At 46.2% G+C, this 18193-nt stretch overlaps 1 protein-coding gene across 1 annotated transcript in view; it reads left to right on the top strand.

Moving 5' to 3' along the window:
• Window positions 1-14280, top strand: part of DAT (Sodium-dependent dopamine transporter) — a 97209-nt gene extending 82929 nt beyond the window's left edge. Inside the window, exon 13 of the mRNA XM_065427591.1 lies at window positions 8057-14280. Within this exon, the coding sequence (XP_065283663.1) occupies window positions 8057-8155 (99 nt within the window). The 3' untranslated portion in view covers window positions 8156-14280. The remainder of the gene's footprint in view (window positions 1-8056) is intronic.
• The last annotated feature ends 3913 nt before the right edge of the window (window positions 14281-18193 follow it).

Genomic DNA, 18193 nt, shown 5'->3' with positions numbered 1-18193 from the left:
GAGAGTTATTAGTAGAGTTTGCAGAACAGAATAATATGCGGATAATGAATACCTTTTTTCGCAAGCGGGTTAGTCGACAGTGGACGTGGAGGAGTCCGAATGGTGAGACTAGAAATGAAATCGACTTCATACTCTGCGCGAACCCTGGCATCATACAAGATGTAGACGTGCTCGGCAAGGTACGCTGCAGTGACCATAGGATGGTAAGAACTCGAATTAGCCTAGACTTGAGGAGGGAACGGAAGAAACTGGTACACAAGAAGCCAATCAATGAGTTAGCGGTAAGAGGGAAACTAGAGGAATTCAGGATCAAGCTACAGAACAGGTATTCGGCTTTAACTCAGGAAGAGGACCTTAGTGTTGAAGCAATGAACGACAATCTTGTGGGCATCATTAAGGAGTGTGCAATGGAAGTCGGTGGTAACTCCGTTAGGCAGGATACCAGCAAACTATCGCAGGAGACAAAAGATCTAATCAAGAAACGCCAATGTATGAAAGCATCTAACCCTACAGCTAGAATAGAACTGGCAGAACTTTCGAAGTTAATCAACAAGCGTAAGACAGCGGACATCAGGAACTATAATATGGATAGAATTGAACAGGCTCTCAGGAACGGAGGAAGCCTAAAAACAGTGAAGAAGAAACTAGGAATAGGCAAGAATCAGATGTGTGCGTTGAGAGACAAAGCCGGCAATATCGTTACTAATATGGATGAGATAGTTCAAGTGGCTGAGGAGTTCTACAGAGATTTATATAGTACGAGTGGTACCCACGACGATCGCGGACGAGAGAATAGCCTAGAGGAATTCGAAATCCCGCAGGTAACGCCAGAAGAAGTAAAGAAAGCCTTAGGAGCTTTGCAAAGGGGGAAGGCAGCTGGGGAGGATCAGGTAACAGCAGATTTGTTTAAGGATAGTGGTCAGATTGTTCTAGAGAAACTGGCCACCCTGTATACGCAATGCCTTATAACCTCGAGCGTACCGGAATCTTGGAAGAACGCTAACATAATCCTAATCCATAAGATAGGGAACGCCAAAGACTTGAAAAATTTTAGACCGATCAGCTTACTGTCCGTTGCCTACAAAGTATTTACTAAGGTAATCGCAAATAGAATCAGGAACACCTTAGACTTCTGTCAACCAAAGAACCAGGCAGGATTCCGTAAAGGCTACTCAACAATAGACCATATTCACACTATCAATCAGGTGATAGAAAAATGTGCAGAATATAACCAACCCTTATATATAGCTTTCATTGATTACGAGAAAGCGTTTGATTCAGTCGAAACCTCAGCAGTCATGGAGGCATTACGGAATCAGGGTGTAGATGAGCCATATGTAAAAATACTGGAAGATATCTATAGCGGCTCGACAGCCACCGTAGTCTTCCACAAAGAAAGCCACAAAATCCCAATAAAGAAAGGCGTCAGACAGGGACATACGATCTCTCCAATGCTATTCACCGCATGTTTACAGGAGGTATTCAGAGACCTGGAGTGGGAAGAATGGGGGATAAAAGTTGATGGAGAATACCTTAGCAACTTGCGATTCGCTGATGATATTGCCTTGCTTAGTAACTCAGGAGACCAATTGCAATGCATGCTCACTGACCTGGAGAGGCAAAGCAGAAGGGTGGGTCTGAAAATTAATCTGCAGAAAACTAAAGTAATGTTTAACACTCTCGGAAGAGAACAGCAGTTTACGATAGGTAGCGAGGCACTGGAAGTGGTAAGGGAATACATCTACTTAGGGCAGGTAGTGACCACGGATCCGGATCATGAGACTGAGATAACCAGAAGAATAAGAATGGGCTGGGGTGCGTTTGGCAGACATTCTGAAATCATGAACAGCAGGTTGCCACTATCCCTCAAAAGGAAAGTGTATAACAGCTGTGTGTTACCAGTACTCACATATGGGGCAGAAACCTGGAGGCTTACGAAAAGGGTTCTGCTGAAATTGAGGACGACGCAACGAGCTATGGAAAGAAGAATGATCGGTGTAACGTTAAGGGATAAGAAAAGAGCAGATTGGGTGAGGCAACAAACGCGGGTAAATGACATCTTAGTTGAAATCAAGAAAAAGAAATGGGCATGGGCCGGACATGTAATGAGGAGGGAAGATAACCGATGGTCATTAAGGGTTACGGACTGGATTCCAAGGGAAGGGAAGCGTAGCAGGGGGCGGCAGAAAGTCAGGTTGGCGGATGACATTAAGACGTTTGCAGGGACAACATGGCCACAATTAGTACATGACCGGGGTAGTTGGAGAAGTATGGGAGAGGCCTTTGCTCTGCAGTGGGCGTAACTAGGCTGATGATGATGATGATGATGACATTGTATACATGTATAGATTCGCAGTCTGCACTACGTTTCGCTGCGTAGCGAAGACGCTCCTGTTCCGCGCGACGCTTCTTTCGGGCCTGGGTGTGCTCGACGCTGAGTGGACGCTTTGGAGCCATTTTGCTGGCGCGTGTTTATGTGCTCCTTCTGTATACATGACCAGCATGCTGTTGAGACGCCAGCTCCAAGCGCTTTCTTCAGGCTATGTGCGATTGTAATGTTTACACTATCGCAGCCCAGCACGCGACCTCCACAGCCCAGCACCTGCATTTGTGTCGCATAGGAAAGCAAGCACAGCACGTTCCTGCGCACAAACTGTGAAACGCTGCCGCGGCGGCGCCGGTTGGGTTGCGCGGAGGCGAGCGCTAGCCGGTCGTGTAGCAAGAAACCCGGCGGCGCGTGCTTGCAATACCGCAGCAGCAGCGCCCGAAAAGTCGGGAGAAGAGGCTCGACAGCTTCGCTTTGAAAAAGGGAGACTCATCGCGTCAATTGCAAATGACATTTGTAGCCTTAAAGGCTGCACTGTGTTTTTTTTTCATTCCTCTTTACGGGCTATGATGGGCAACTCGTGCGTTAGAAGATTAGTGTAGATTGCAGCGACAAGTTTTGCGATATTGAGATAGATATCGAAATAGTTTTGCGATATTGAGATATTGCGATATTGAGCAGTAGAAATTAAGTGGGTGTAAACGCAACGTATATTACATGAACAGGCAACAAAGAAAGAAAAAAAAATCCGAGGACACCTAAGCCCTTGTTGTGGATTGTGAATACGCAAGCAAAAATTGAAGTAATTGAAGAAATCTATTTTCCATTACTTTGATTGTCCTACAAATACAGTTGCAACTGTTGTGGTATAAAGTTTGTAAACAGGGATAAGGTGCCTCAGAAACACTGGCCAACGTTTCAATAGGAGGACCTATCTTCGTCAAAGGCGGCCTCATCATCCTCGGCATGTTAGTTTTAAAGGGTTAGTGCAGTGACGTCACGTGCGGTTGTTGTCGCTGGCGTTTGGTTTTAAAGGGAGAGACTTCAGAGGTAGTGAGCGCTGTCGTCCGACGTCTGTGAGCTTCGTTCCCAAGACGAGAGGAAAAGAGCGGCAGAGTGGGAACGTGGGGAGAAAAGACAAGAAAGAAAGGAAGAATAAAAAAGAAAAGAAAAAACCAGGGCGACGCCAAGACGAAAAACAAGGAGAGAAAGAACAAGAAAGAAAAAAAATAAAGAAAGTTAAGCATTCAGGGGTGTCGTTGGCGGCATGTTTTTGTGGCATTAGAAGAGCTGGTCAGGCGGTCAGTGCGCGAGTACCACAAAAGACAAAAAAACATGTGTTGAACGAGTGACTTGAGTTGCATAGCAACAATACGTCGAGTAATTTTGAAGTAGTTAAGATGGCGACGAGGAGTCTGCGGTGCACGGTATGGGGTGACTGAAGGGCAGCGGTATGGTCTTTCAAGAGGCATTGCCCCAGTCGCTCAACGTAGGTGTCGTTCTGGCGGCATCCAGAAATGGCGATACCCTGGGTTGAGGCGCCGAAAAAGGCATTGAGCGACTGTGGCAATGCCCCTGGTACATCCAGAAGGCCTTAAGTTCTCTAGAGGGTGTTGCCCTGCCTAGCGCGCCACAGGAGAGGGCACGCACGATTGAACTGTACTCGCCGGCTCACCCTCACACGCTTTCACTCATGTGGAACCTCACGGCGACGGCGACGGCAGAAATGCGCCTGGAGTGTCCATATAATTGCTATTGCACTAAAAATAGAAGAGGCGCTGGGTAGATACGCATCGTTCGATAGTGAGACGCCTGCTGTGTCACAGGGAAAGCGCAAGTGCTTGAGATGCAAGGAGACGCCGCGAACATGCGCAGCGTCGGAGCACAAACTGACAGGGCGCGAACGTGGTCGCTACATTGATCTCGACGGTGCCATATAGTTTCTCACTATAACACCTAGAGGGAAATCTGGCGCCACCGTCTATGGGAGTTTCTTAAGGGGGCACCGTGCCGTCATGGGAATGACGGTATATGTGTCTGCGAGGCTCGTGTTGGCTGGTGTTGTAAGAGGCTTCGTCTAAAACGTGGATATGGCTACGCAAATAACGCGTTCTCAAAGTAAAATCTTCATAACATGTTTCCATTCACGCATATTACATCTTTACTCACCTTCAATGCATGACCAAGCGAAGAAAAGCAAGAACAGACGACTAACTGTTTCAAAGCGAGCGCGAACCTTGTCGTCTGTCCTCCAACTTTAGCGGCCCGCCGATACTTTTTATGTAACATATAGTCGTACACGCAATAACAAGTTCTCATAGTTAAACAAAACATGTTTTCGCGTAATAATAAAGCTAAAACAGCTTTTCACGTGCTGTTTTAGTAGAAAATGAATCATTGTGACAGACGGAACGGCACTTGCAAGCGCGTCTTCAAGGTTTGCTGTTTCTCCGAAAACGATGCCAATCCGAATTCACAATATACTGGCATTCCCATGCATACCACAGCTCAGCAGCGCCAGATTTCCCTCTAGGTAATGTAGTGAGAAACTCTATGGACGGTGCGACGCCTGTTGCCTTCCGGACCCTCTCCAGGTCGCCGGGCGATCTCCGCCATTTGTCTCCGCGGGGTGGTCAGACGCCGCACCCGCGCAATGCTCAGAGAAGACGGCCCGGCCTCGCTCTCATCCATGGCGAAGCTCGCACTGTCTTTGCGAGCGTGGCGCTCCTAGCCAGGTGCGCGGCGAGTCGTGTGGTCAGGCGGCGGCTAGCGCTCGCGGCAACACACGGCGGCGCCGGAGCTCGGCGCGGCGAGTCATGTGATGCGTTGCCAAAGTTACGGCGCAGCTGCGGTCAAATGAAGGTCAAATTCGCGGCGACGGCAGATCTGACGGCGACGGCGAGGTTATAGTAAAGCTTTCCCTTTAAAAAAATACAAGGTCCAGTTGGACACCGCAGTGCGGTCCTTCGAGTTATGAACTCCTCGCGGGCAACCGAGTTGAGACGCTTACCGAGGCGAAGTTAGTACGCAGGCGAGAGCTTGCGCGGACAAGGAACGCGCGGATAACACAAGCTGCCGAGAGCAGGGGTGATGTGTCGTCACGGCGGTGCCCTCTCCTCTCACGCAACACATACATCACGTGCAACGCTGTGTAAACTACGCAAGTAGTGCGGCCTCAAAATTTTATCACTGCGCGCGCTCCATCTATGCTTCGCTGGGTGCCAGCGGCGTTTGCTCGTGCGAGCATGCACGTGAGGCTGCCGCGACGGGATGCAGAAGATGGAAAAAGAACGAAAAGAAAATTGATATAAAACAACGTCTTAGCAGCCGAATGAGCGCACGGTTTGTCTGCTTCTAAGGGTAAATTCTTCTTTTCATTTAGAACTGACCTTATATAAAGAACATTTTCACAAAAATCGGTCAACAGACAGCGAACTTTTTCTAAGTGCGAACGCAGCCACTGCAAAAGTATCTCTAGCCTCCACAGCGTTGCACCTGATGTGTGAAGCGGTGTACAAGGAGGCGCTTCGCCCGCTCTGCTCCGTCGAGGCGCGCTCGTGCCATCGCGTCGCATCCAATGGGAACTCCGTGCATGCGCACTTGTGTTGTGACGTCGCAGCCAATGACAATGGGAGCTTAGGTGCCGTTTCACTGCTACAGACGACAGACGCGAGGCTTCTTCGCTCAATGGGTCATTTGACGCTTTCGCATCAAAAAAACAGGATGATATGCAATGCGCTCATGAGATATCGCATACTTCAAAGAAAGTGGATAGTTGATATGGTTTGTCAGTTGTTTTCTCGGCACCAAATAAACTGGGAAGAATAGACTGCACTTTTTCGCGAAATTCCAAGCGTGGTATGGTATGGTATGAGGAACTTTATTTGGTCCTGAAGGTCAACCATAGGTTGACGCGGGCCGCTCCCACGTTGGGACTGCCAGGCCGAGCCCTTCAGCCACATCGCGGGCCTTCTGGACTGCCCGTAATTGGTCAGTGAGTGATTCGCTGTGTAGCATTTGCCGCCATCATTCTTGTTCCTTGTCACAGTCTGTGAAGACCGTGGGGCACTGCCAAAGCATGTGGTCAAGAGTAATGATGCCATTGCACTTATTACAGTTGATTTGAGTTTCCCTCTCAGGATAGATCCTGTTAATAAAATATGGACTTGGGTATGTTCTAGTCTGTAGCAAACGTAATGTGACCGCTTGGGCTCTGCAAAGCTTACCGTGTGGCAATGGGTACTCCCTTCTGCTTAAATAATAATGCTTCGTGATTTCGTTATATGTTAATAATCGATCCCTGTGTTCCCCGGGTGAAGTGTAAGTTGCTCGGTCTTGAAGAGCACGGCTAGAAAGTCCTCGTGCTGCTTCATTTGCCACCTCATTGAGGTTTCTCCGAGCTCCGTCCACTACCCCCAGATGTGCAGGAAACCAGCAGATTTCAATCCTCTCACTGTTGACCTTCTCTAGTAATTTTGTTGCTGTCCGTGTCACATATCCGTTGGTAAAGTTGCGTATGGCTGTTCTAGAGTCGCTGTATATATGTGTCCACCGATTAGCCCGAATGGCTAAGGCGATTGCTACTTGTTCTGCTACTGTTGGGTCCTTGGTATAGACGGTGATGGCATCCCGTATGTTACCTTGAGTGTCTACAACAACAGAGGTATATGCATCCTTATTTTTAACCCAGGCAGCGTCAACGAACACCGCCTGCTGCTTATGTTGATCTATGTCTTGAAGGAGTGCCTTCGCCCTTGCCTTTCGTCTCTCGAGGTTATGTGTCGGGTGCATGTTCCTAGGGAACGGGGTCGTCTTTATTGTTTCTCGTAGTCCCGCTTGCAATTGTGTTAGTAATTCTCCTTCGTTGGTGTGGTCGTTAATTTCTACGCCAATTTCTTCAAGTAGCGCCCTCCCAGGTCGTGTCCCCATTAGTCTCTCCTGGTGGGCCACCTGCTGAGCCTCAGCTATCTCTTCTAGTGTGTTATGCAGCCCTAGGCGCAATAAGCTATCGTTAGCCGTGCTGATGGGAAGTCCTAGTGCAGTCTTTATAAGTCGTCTGATTAAGGCGTTTAGCTTGTTCTTGTCAGCCTGTGTCCACTGTAGCATGCCAGCCACGTACGAGAAGTGGCAAAAGGGGAATGCATGTACCAATCTTATGGCACTGTGTTCTCCTATCCCCTTATGCCTGTTGGTAACTCTACGCAGAAGCCTAATTACTTCTTCTGACTTGTTAGAGATGTGTTGTATCATCCTGCAATTAGATCCATTCGCTTGCAGGGTAAAAACGTGGTAAAAAACGCCATTTGTATACGCGGTGTTTTAGAGTTGTAGTTTATTCATTGCCCTTGTGGTGTGTTCGTGTTTTACTTGTTAAAGTGGTTAGTGTTTTCCTGCAGATTTCATTTGATTCACATTTTACCTGTTTGAAGGATGAGCAGCGTGAGAAGACGGCTAGAGCACACTGAGAACAATGTGTCTTGTGTTTTCGACCTGCTTCGAAATACCTGCAGCCGCCAAAATGCTCCAAAAAGCATGCGCTATCTGTAATAGTCCTCTGGGCACTTTCAACTACGGATAATTGACAAAAGGTTTGTATACGCACGTGGAGGGTTATCCAGAGCAAGTGTCCCGTTTTTGCATGCACAGTTGCACTGGTGTGCTGTTCTGTTGGTAGAACATATCTGCTTCACTTTCAATCTCTGTCACTTATTTCTCCTCATCGCATCGCAGCGGCTTCGGCTGTTAACCACGCCCTGGCGTGACCAGGAATGCGACTTCAAGAAGGACGCCAGTGCCCTGGCGCCCAGTCCACCTCCGGTCAGCGTCTAGGGGGCGCACGCAGCGGCTGGGTCGAATGCAGCGAAAATGGAGACTCGGGATTCTCGTCAACTCTGCCTCCTCCGGGGAATCGTGACAAGCCGAGTACCGATGTTCTCTTGGCCCCGTGCGCTTGTATTTATGTACACATACTCAACGTATACTCAACGTCCAGCAAGCTTCGGTGGCGTCGCTGAGGTTTGGATGCGGTATACACCATTATCTATGTGCCTGCATTATACCACTTGCCACTTAACTCGAGAAAAAAAAAACATTACACGTGTGTCACTGCTCTATCACAGCAGGACAAAGCGGGAAGATAATGGACGAGATAAGGCTGTTGTTAATGTTGAGCCACGTTTGCTTACGGCTTGGCAGACAGCACTTGACAAAGAAAACTTGGGTCAAAGCCCTTGAAACCACTTTCCCTGTACGTGCGCGATGGAATTATAGTGTTTCACGGTGGGAAACAGTGTACAAAAAAGAAAAGAACACTACGACTGACTGGAGGGCTGTAGCTGCGTATTGGCTGTTATTATATTTTCCTTATCTTTTGATTTTTCACGGCAGGCGTTACAAAAAACGAAAAAGGTTGAAAGAAAACCAGGAGTGTTTCGTGGACCATAGGTCTGGGCCGACTATGGTTAAAACGCGTGCGTTATACTTAGCATCCCTCTTACTTTCATATGTTGTACTTTCGAAGAAACCTACTCTGCCCTCCTTCAGCGATATATACATATATAAACGGCTGGACAGTGCCTCACAGGGCTACCATGAAGCAACGCCATGTCGGTGTGCAGTTGTGAGCATTACAGTTTAATACTCAAAATTACCAAAGGGAAATATGCTGCTAACCTGCGTATTTCGGCAATGCATCCATTCATCCACTATGAAATTGATGTGCCGTACATATTCGTCTAAGCTTCGCACTTTTGACTTTTTACAACCGCCTGGCCTGCTGTGTTAGTCTCATTTGCAATCGTACAGAGATAGAGAGACAGATGGGAGGAAGGAAAGACATAAAGGTTAAGTAGACTTCGTCCAGTTTGCTACCCTACACACGGGGAGGGAGATGGGGGAGTGATAGAGAGAGAGAGATAGAGAGAGATTGTAAATTCTTACTGTGCTTATGACCTACCTAATTCAGGCTCTAATTTCTACAATCCTACTGCTTTTGTAACATCAAAGATAGAAATAACTGTTTAACATATCGAATATGTTACTGCCCAAATGTAATCCATACCTAGTGGCGGGCATATTTAAGATTCTCGAAACTCTATTATTGACGCACAAGAAATGTATGAAGCTGCATGCAGTGTGCTCTATGAAGACAGCCGTGCTAAATTGTGAGAAAAAAAAACAAACAAGATCGACGTACTAGCCATGACTTCTCTCGGTGGTTCAATGATTGTAGCGCCAGATTTCCCTCTGTGGTAATCTAAGTACGGGTGCGCAAGGGCCGTGTTTTCCTTTTTGCGTCCTTCTTCGCTTTCACGATGTCCTTGTTGCATTAGCAACGGTGACCAGTTAACACGCAAGCAACATGCATGCACGCGTGCACATTGAACATGAAAACGGAGGCTCTTTTGTTTTTGCCCCGAGCTTCGCGACATCGACGTCGGGCATTGCGCAGCGTTTCTAATTTCCGACCGCGTGCGTGAGTGCTGGCGGCGATAGGGCAACGTACAGCACAGCATCATCTCGCCGCGCAAAGTATACGTATATTGAATGAATGCTGCCTCGCTTGTGCGTTTGCGGGTCCAGCCATTAACCGCGTGCAAACTCGAATGCATACCTGGAGCGTCGATGACGCACCATTTTTTGACACCGTTAAGTGTGATTGAATGAATGTGAATTATTGTGCTCGTTAACACTAGGAATCGCAGTCGACGTGCGCACGGGTGGTGTCGTCCTCGGACATCGTGTTAGAAGCACTCGGTTTCCTTGGCGACACAACAGACGAAAGTATGAAAAGCCATGCTTTATATAAATGCAATATGTTGAGTACAAATATCCTTTGTGACGGCTAAACTGTGCATGTAGTGCAGTGCTGCTCAGTGGCACGTACTTATATATTTAATACCGATAATGAAGGCGTTATGGCGGATCAGCCGTGGTGGACCAGTGACCACGGTGTTCTACTTCTGACCGTGTGGTAGCGGGTTCGATCTCGGACGTGTTGCTATGGAGACGGAAGGCAGAAACGCTCGTGTACCGAGCTCTCTGGTCAAATCTACTCCAGAGTCTCTCGCAGCCCCTCTGTTGCGTTTGTACATTCGAGCTTTCATTTTGCGGCTCACCCCGCAATTAAGGTTTCTATGCACAGAAGGAACTATCACTTTCAGATAAACTATTCAAACAGTCCAGCGGGGCGTAATGTTTGTCTTAAGCGGGAAAGAGATGCCACATTCGGCTTTGTTTTATTAGGCTACGGCAGTGAGAGAGTACGCTGCTAGTTCCACTATAAACGCACAGCTTCGCTTCAAGTTTGTTGGAGCTAAAAGTGATTGAGCGCTTACTGCAATTCACTACTGCGTCACGCGCCACCGCTGACATTCTACACGTCCAACACAGTGTTGCTAATTCTCTATCAGACTCTTTTATTCTATGTGTTCTTTTTTGATTAACGAGAAAACTAGCAAAGAGCAGGTGTGACTGCAAGCATACGCTTCAGCATGCGTTCACGAATATGTATCGATGCCGTTCCGCTGTGAGAAGGTGGACACTTCCTTTTCTTTCGCAGAGGGAGCCTGAGTTCTCCCGTGACAGTGGCTAGCACGGGCAGACTTGGCATGTCTCGGTATAGAAACAGCCAAGGATTCTTTTTTTCTCTGATTTTATCTGTCGAAAAAGGCCACCAGATGCGTGTTTGTCCATATTAGGTGTCAGCGAAGGAATGTCTTAGATGTAGACATATATTTCATGTAGTGTAGGTATGCGTGAAGCTGTATTTTCGTATAGGGTGCCATGTTTCTGGAGAACTAACGTCCTATTTGAACATTATTTTTTACTCTTTTCTAGTCAGTGTGTCAAATGACTTGGCACACAACTGAAGCACGTACGATGTCATTTACCATGTTTTGAAGACATGTCAATTATACGGGTGTCATGTGTCGGTGTCATCTGTTTTCCTTTAATTTTGTATGCATGAAACTTGAACGTAAACTGGAAACTGCCTACATGCGTGCATGGATGGCGGTTTCGTTTTGTAACGTGCAGTATTCCTAATGCTTAATGCATGCGCTTATTAAACCAAACACAGACTAGAAGCCTACCACTGACTAGCCTACCACAGCCAACGTTTTGGTTTACATACAGCAAGCAGGTAGCTGAATGTTGTTGCTCGCTACAAACATCGAGGACATCGAAACCGATGTACGAGTTGCAACGGTTTCATAGCGGTGGGGAAAATGTATATATGCCTTGGCGTATTTCGTTGAGACACTTACTTGGTTGTTTATATCAAAACAGAAAATGAAAGAGATAAGAAAAGGAGAGAGAGAGAGAGAACTTCATGTAGTCGCCTGCAGAACGACACCATGACTAAATGGCGCCGTGACGCGGGCCCTGACGTCTTCTCAGCGGGTGGTCTCTACTCAACTCCAGCGCGTGTCATTCCCGCGGTTGGTCGTCCTGTGGGGCAACGTTCCGTCGGTTTCGCTCGGCCTTTGTCTTTCAAGAGCCGCCGAGACCTGCTGGACGGCCCAGGTTTGGCTTTGTTGTACTTGTCGTTGTACAATCGTTGTACTTGTCGAAGCCTCATTGGGGAACTTGGTGCAATCCCATAGGATGTGCGTCAGGGTGGCCCTCTCCCGCTGGCACACGCGGCACACATCACTCACATGTAATTTAGGGTATAGATAAGTCATTAATACTGGGGTGGGTAAAGAACCAGTTTGCAATTGTCTGAACAGCACCACCTCCGCTCGGCTCAGCCCCGGGTGTGGGGGTGGGAAAGTCCTCCGAGCCAGGCGGTGGAACTGGGTAAGTTCGTTGAAAGAAGAAAGTTTCTCTAGGAGCAGACCGAGATTATCATGTGTTTCGTTACGCGATAACTATACCTGGAGGCGTATAGAGATGTATACGCGCACGAAAAGCAGGAAGGCAGACACACACACAGCGCTGGTACGTAGTACATTCGTAGTTACCGCCATTAAAGGATTCGGGTGCGTCACACGCCACACAACATTACAGCAGATCATGCCAGACGCGTTCGTGTCGATGAACCATCATTCGCACAACGGTATAAATGCGAAACTCAGTACGTATGGCACCACCACGAACCCCTGCACGTCCGTTTGAGACATCGGTTGCAGGTTGCAGCACTGTGCAAGCTAGAGATCTCGAGTCTTTAGCAGTGGGTGCGTTCGAACTTAAACATACTTGGATGTTTTACAGGGAAGCTGTTAGCCTCTGGTCGGTCGGGATTTTTCGTGTCAGTAAGAAAAAAAAATTGAACCGAAAAAAAAAATGCATATCTGCCTGACTCTGCAGACTCCCGGAGAGCAGCGTGAACACGATGAGCGTCGAATAGTGCAAAATCGCAATGCTCAGCAATGGTGTCGTGCTAAGACTAGGCAGAACAATAAAACATTTCACATCGAAATCGAAATGCGTAATTGACTAATGAACAAAAATTCAGTGATTAAGTTACAACTAATTACCTTATAGCGCATAGTGCAATTCACAAATTGTAGCCTGGGAGTTCGCAAGGTAGATCCAACTGAAACAAATTATTATGATGACACTACTTCCGAAATATTAATTCCCGAACTTTGCAAAAGAATACATACATAAAACGGCGTTTCTTTTTTTAAAAAGTAAGTGGAACGAAGTGAATCTTTACAGCAAGTTTGATGGCACATATCTCGAACGTTTAGTCATCCTCAAAATGCTTGTTTAGTAATTATGCCTTGCAGTCTCGCGAGCGACAATTTGTAAATTGCAGTATGTGACGTAACGTAACTAGTTCAAAGTTTAATTAGTAGATTTTTTGTTGATTAGTAGCCTATGCCGTTCGAGTTCCCGTGCAAGTGATGGCCGCCTCTTCGATTAGACCAGCTCGAGAACTTGTATCGGGCTATCTGCCACAGGGGATTTTTTAAACATTACCTAAAATCTTCGCAGAAAGAGCTGATATATGTTTGTGTGGCCATCCTTACGGTCAGCTCAGCAGCCGTGTCTCATTTTTGTTCGGGACAGCGGTACTTGGTTGCGTTTAAAATCCAAATTGCACAACTCCGTTGAGAAAAGGGGAACCGTGATTTCGTCCTATCATCATGTGTGGTGAAGCATAGAGTGAACCATCGTCACGCTGGAATAGGTGCAATAACATTTCGTCGGTACGACGTACTGGTTATTGCTTGTCTGTTGGTTTATGCCAGAAAGCATATAACGTATTTCATTGGTTCCTTTCGCTCAGTGTAAACTCGCAGTTTATCGTCAAACTTACCTTCGTTCATCACCAAAATAAACGCGCCTGGTTCTTCTGTCGTCATTATGTATTTGTTAGTTATGCACAAGCCTTAGGTTGGTAAGACCGTTATTTTTTCTCAACGCGTAGCTTAGCCGGAAATGATTCAGCTTGACCAAAATATAACTCATCCGTTCACCCTAGTAAGCAGCAGCAAGTCGATTTATTTTCTGCGAGTTTTATTTCTCTGCCGTCGCGGACGCTCCCTCGGTACTCGAGAGCACAAGCGTGCCACTGGATCCTCCTGTTCCTCGTGACTGCGCTTGCCTTAGGCCAATATCGTGTCGCCTTCTTTTCCCTGCTCTCCCGGCTTAGCAGTAATAAGCCCGCGCTTGGTGCGAGGCCGCGGAAACAATGTTGTCTCTCATTACTTTTGAGGTGCAGACGGACCCTCAGTTTTGTTCGTCGTTATCTGCTCTCATCAGACAAAAGAGAGGAGCCTTATCACACTTCGTATGAGACATTTGACGCGGGAAAAAACTCTTTGAGGGTGCCACCTACCCGCCTCTCGTATCTCTCCCTCCCTCTTTTTTGTTCTTCTTCAGGCGCCTCTCTCTCTCTCGCCCTCGCGTCCATGACGTCGCTCATTCTCGCTTTCTCTTTCGCACGCCTGCTCGCCAATGCATCACTCGCCGCTTCACAGCTGGGCGGCACGGACTGAGCCCTGACTTGCCCTTGCGGTGCTGCTGGCGCCGTAAGCGCAGCGCACATTCGAGGAGTTGACAGCGCATGCGTGGTCTGCGGGCTTGTAGCTATCCTCTCTGCAGTCCTCGTCGGATACGTGCTCGGACCCGGCAAGTGAGTACCACTGAGCGCCGGTCTTTCTTTTTCTGACACGTTCCAAATCCTTCCAGTGGAAACAGGAAGCGAAACTTGACGCACTGGGCTAGTTGGCATTCCTTTGTGTAACAAGTGCGTGTAGAGTGAAGCAGTCACAAGAGGACGACATCAAACAGGGACCAGTGGTCGTTTCTTTCTGCAGGGTGTCGTGCTGTTGTTACTGCTTGACGCCTGCGCACTTTCAACGTAAAGGAACCGAACGTTGTTTCCCGAGTTCACCAGGAAACTTGTACTGTAACTTTACTCACCCGGCGACTCCGAAGTGACCGGCGGTCAGCTTAAATGTTGATAAATGTTGAGAACTTCCTTAGCTTTTTTTTTTTTTGTCTTCTCAAGGCATAATAAATCGGCAGAGTGGCTGCAGGTATTCCGCACACATCGCCATGACCAAATGCGCAATGACCTACCAGTTCCAACCTCTGGGCTTGAGAAACTGCAATGGCGAGGGCGAAAACGAAACACAACGCTAAACGGTGTTGAATTCTATATATTACGACCATTCTAACTGACACGCGGAACTAGGGAAACACAATCGAAAAGCAGGATTCGACCAACGCCGATGTATTGGTAGATAGCGTGATTTTACTAGCCTCAGAAAATGAAGACATGTAGTGCGTTAACGCGTGGTAACCGTGTTACAGACCATTGGAACGTTCATTACGGGACATTAAAGCGGGACAGGAAACATCAGAAGTACGTAGGTTAATTACTGGTGACGTTCGTGTCTTGACAAGTAGCATCGCTTTGTGCACTTGCCAAACCCTACCTTTCTGTTTTCTTTTTTTTTGTCCATTCGGACAGGCATAAGCTAACGGCGCCTATTATAATGATGTTTGTCAAAGTCGGCATAAATCGCAGCGCCGATCGCTCACACACACACACACACACACACACACACACACACACACACACACACACACACATCTTTATATATATATATAAAGATATATATATATATATATATATATATATATATATATATATATATATATATATATATATATATATATATATATATATATATATATATATATATATATACGCGGCACTCGACACAAGGACAATGGCGTCAAAATGTCATGACATTGGAAGTGTTTCCGACTTTCTACCGAAGAGTTTTCACGCCGGCAGGCATCAGACATTTTGCGATGATCACTAAGTAAGTCATAATTTATTCATTTTCAATTATTGCTATTTTAGACCATTGCGTTGCTCTAGTGCTCTTTAATCATGGGCCACAAGCCCCCCCCCCCCCCCCCCCCCACAAATTTGGCCCTTACCATTAAGAAACCTTAAAAAGAAGAGCGTTTGTGTATAGCTTTAAAAGTTCTAAAAAAAATAATGAGTTGTTCTACGATCAGGTCCGCGTCCACTAATACAAGTTTGGACAGTTACTAAGATAATTTGCAATTCGCGTACGTTCTTATCTGAAGTAATTCGTTTGCAATAAAGCTATCCCGCTGCTCTAACTTTGTTGTACACTTGGCGCCAGAATTTGGCTGATTGTCAATGTTCCGCGAGACCTACAAGTGGCCTTCGGATATGGGCTAGACCAGATTTTGGAAACATTGCACTGCTTCATTTTGTTATAGAAATAAAAAATGTTGAATAGTGAATATGTCTTACAACTTCTTATACGTGCTTACACTGTAGAGGTTTTGCATGTTTGACTGCATATTTGTGGTTTGTAAGCTTGTTAGTGATGTGATTGCGTTAGTGTACTTGTGTTGATTCATGTTGTGACCATACTGCGCTTATAAAGTTCTGTTTTTGTATGAATTTGTGCTTAAGCGGAGTGAAGTTATACGCATATGGAATTGTAAATCTGTGAACTTGACATTGCCTCTGTGTTTATCTAATTGTCTATTGAACTGTATATGTGTGCCTATTGTTTGACTCTTTTGCTTGTTTCTTTTTCTTGCTTACTCTGTGAGAAGTTGTCGGCGTTATCTAAAAATGGCAACATTTTCTTTAATTCATATAATAAAGAAATCGTTATTGTTACACAATCTCTGAGGTCCGCCGGTGGGAATGCTGTATTGTGAGAAAGAAGATACATTTTGTTTTTTCTCTACTGCACTGCTTGGAAAATTACTGGAAGTTCTCATTAAAATACCCGGCGTAGCGCTGCCTTGAACTTGAAATTCAGTCCTGTTACCAGAGCGCGACTTTCCAACTTCAAGAGTTTTCACTTTGCCGCTATATTAGTGCGTTTTGTGCAGTTACACATTATATAGTATACCATAACTGCACATTTGTGAGTCACCGCGATTCATGTATGCGTTTGTTATTGTGTATTGTCCCATGCGGCCTGGCTTTTGGTTCCTACAGAGCTGTCAATGGCAGTTTCACGCCTACAAAACAGAATACAAAATTTTCATCAATTAAGATGAGTGAGTGAAGATTGAACAAAATGGAATTTAAGGATTCCCAGCAAACGCTGACAGCCGATAAGACAAGATATATTGGGGTGGTGAAAAGAGGCACCCCATCGCTTGACAAATCGATAAGATAGTCAGTAATGGCTACCTAACACATCCAGTCCGGCATTTGTGAATGGCAGGTTATTTATGACCGTACAAGAGTCACATTGTTGTTCGCAGAGTTCGGTTTACGATACTACCAGAGGGAGAATTGGCGCTGCTTTGCTGTTTTATGCGCGGAAACGCCGGGATATGGCGGCTTCGGATTGGAATCTTCCTCTCAAAGCCAGGAACCTTGGAAGTCTCGTCTGGTTAACAGGCGTTCCGTCTATAACAATACCGAATTATTGAATAAAGTAGTGTGTAAAATGAAGTTTCTTCTTTATTGGTATATAATGTTCCTCTTATAAAACAATAAAAACTTGTACAATTACACAACGCGTGAACGGTACCGGCTAGCCCCTAAAGCGGAAGAAAGACTACAAGGTCTACGCTCAGTATGCTTCAGTTTCAATAATCTGACTTTGTTTTCGACGCTTACTTGTTGTTTTAATTGTGAGTCAACAATAAGAAAGGCGTGTTCCGGGTAAAAGAATACTTTTTCTGATAATTTCGTTCTAAGAAAGCTTTACTTGTTCGGAAATGTTTTAAGCGAAACCATTTAGAGACGAGCACCGCACATCCAGTTATTTCCATGGTGGCACAACGTTCATTAGGGAACTCACATAGATAATGGCGCCAGATGTTTGTCAAGGCAACATCGCAAGAAATTCGACGCAATTATTCCCTAGATGAAGGCAGGGCCGTTAGTCAGTGGTGACACTAGATGCGCTCTAAAGGACGTCAGTATAGTCGCTGATAAATGTCACCGATTGGAATGAATACGTAGCCTTTTATGGTTTCTGCCGTCATATATCCGACCAGCAGCAACCGAATCTACAACACGTGGATCCCCTTTAACGAGTGCGCAGCTTGTAGCGGCGATTTGCATGCCCAGAAAGAGCGTTCGCTCTTCGTGTATACTTACAGGAATGTTGGATTTCCTTTGCTTCGAATTGTCGTGACTTGTGATGTGTCTTGCCATTTCGCCCAAGTTACGAATATGTGTTGGAGAGTGTGTCCATATACTTATGTACATATGACATCTTTTTTTTTTTAATTTCACCCTTACTTGTTAGTCGAACGTGCAGCTGACACCGTTCGTGATTTTGTCCTCTGTTAGATGTCTTGACTGTGGAGTGTTCATTTTTTTGTTCGAGACAGTGTGAATGTCAGTAGCTGCACGTGGTCAGAAGCTGCAGGGTCAGTAGCTGC

The sequence above is a fragment of the Dermacentor albipictus genome, chromosome 2 (genome assembly GCF_038994185.2).
Source record: "Dermacentor albipictus isolate Rhodes 1998 colony chromosome 2, USDA_Dalb.pri_finalv2, whole genome shotgun sequence".
Taxonomy (NCBI): domain Eukaryota; kingdom Metazoa; phylum Arthropoda; class Arachnida; order Ixodida; family Ixodidae; genus Dermacentor; species Dermacentor albipictus.
This window is presented reverse-complemented; position numbering and strand designations above follow the sequence as displayed.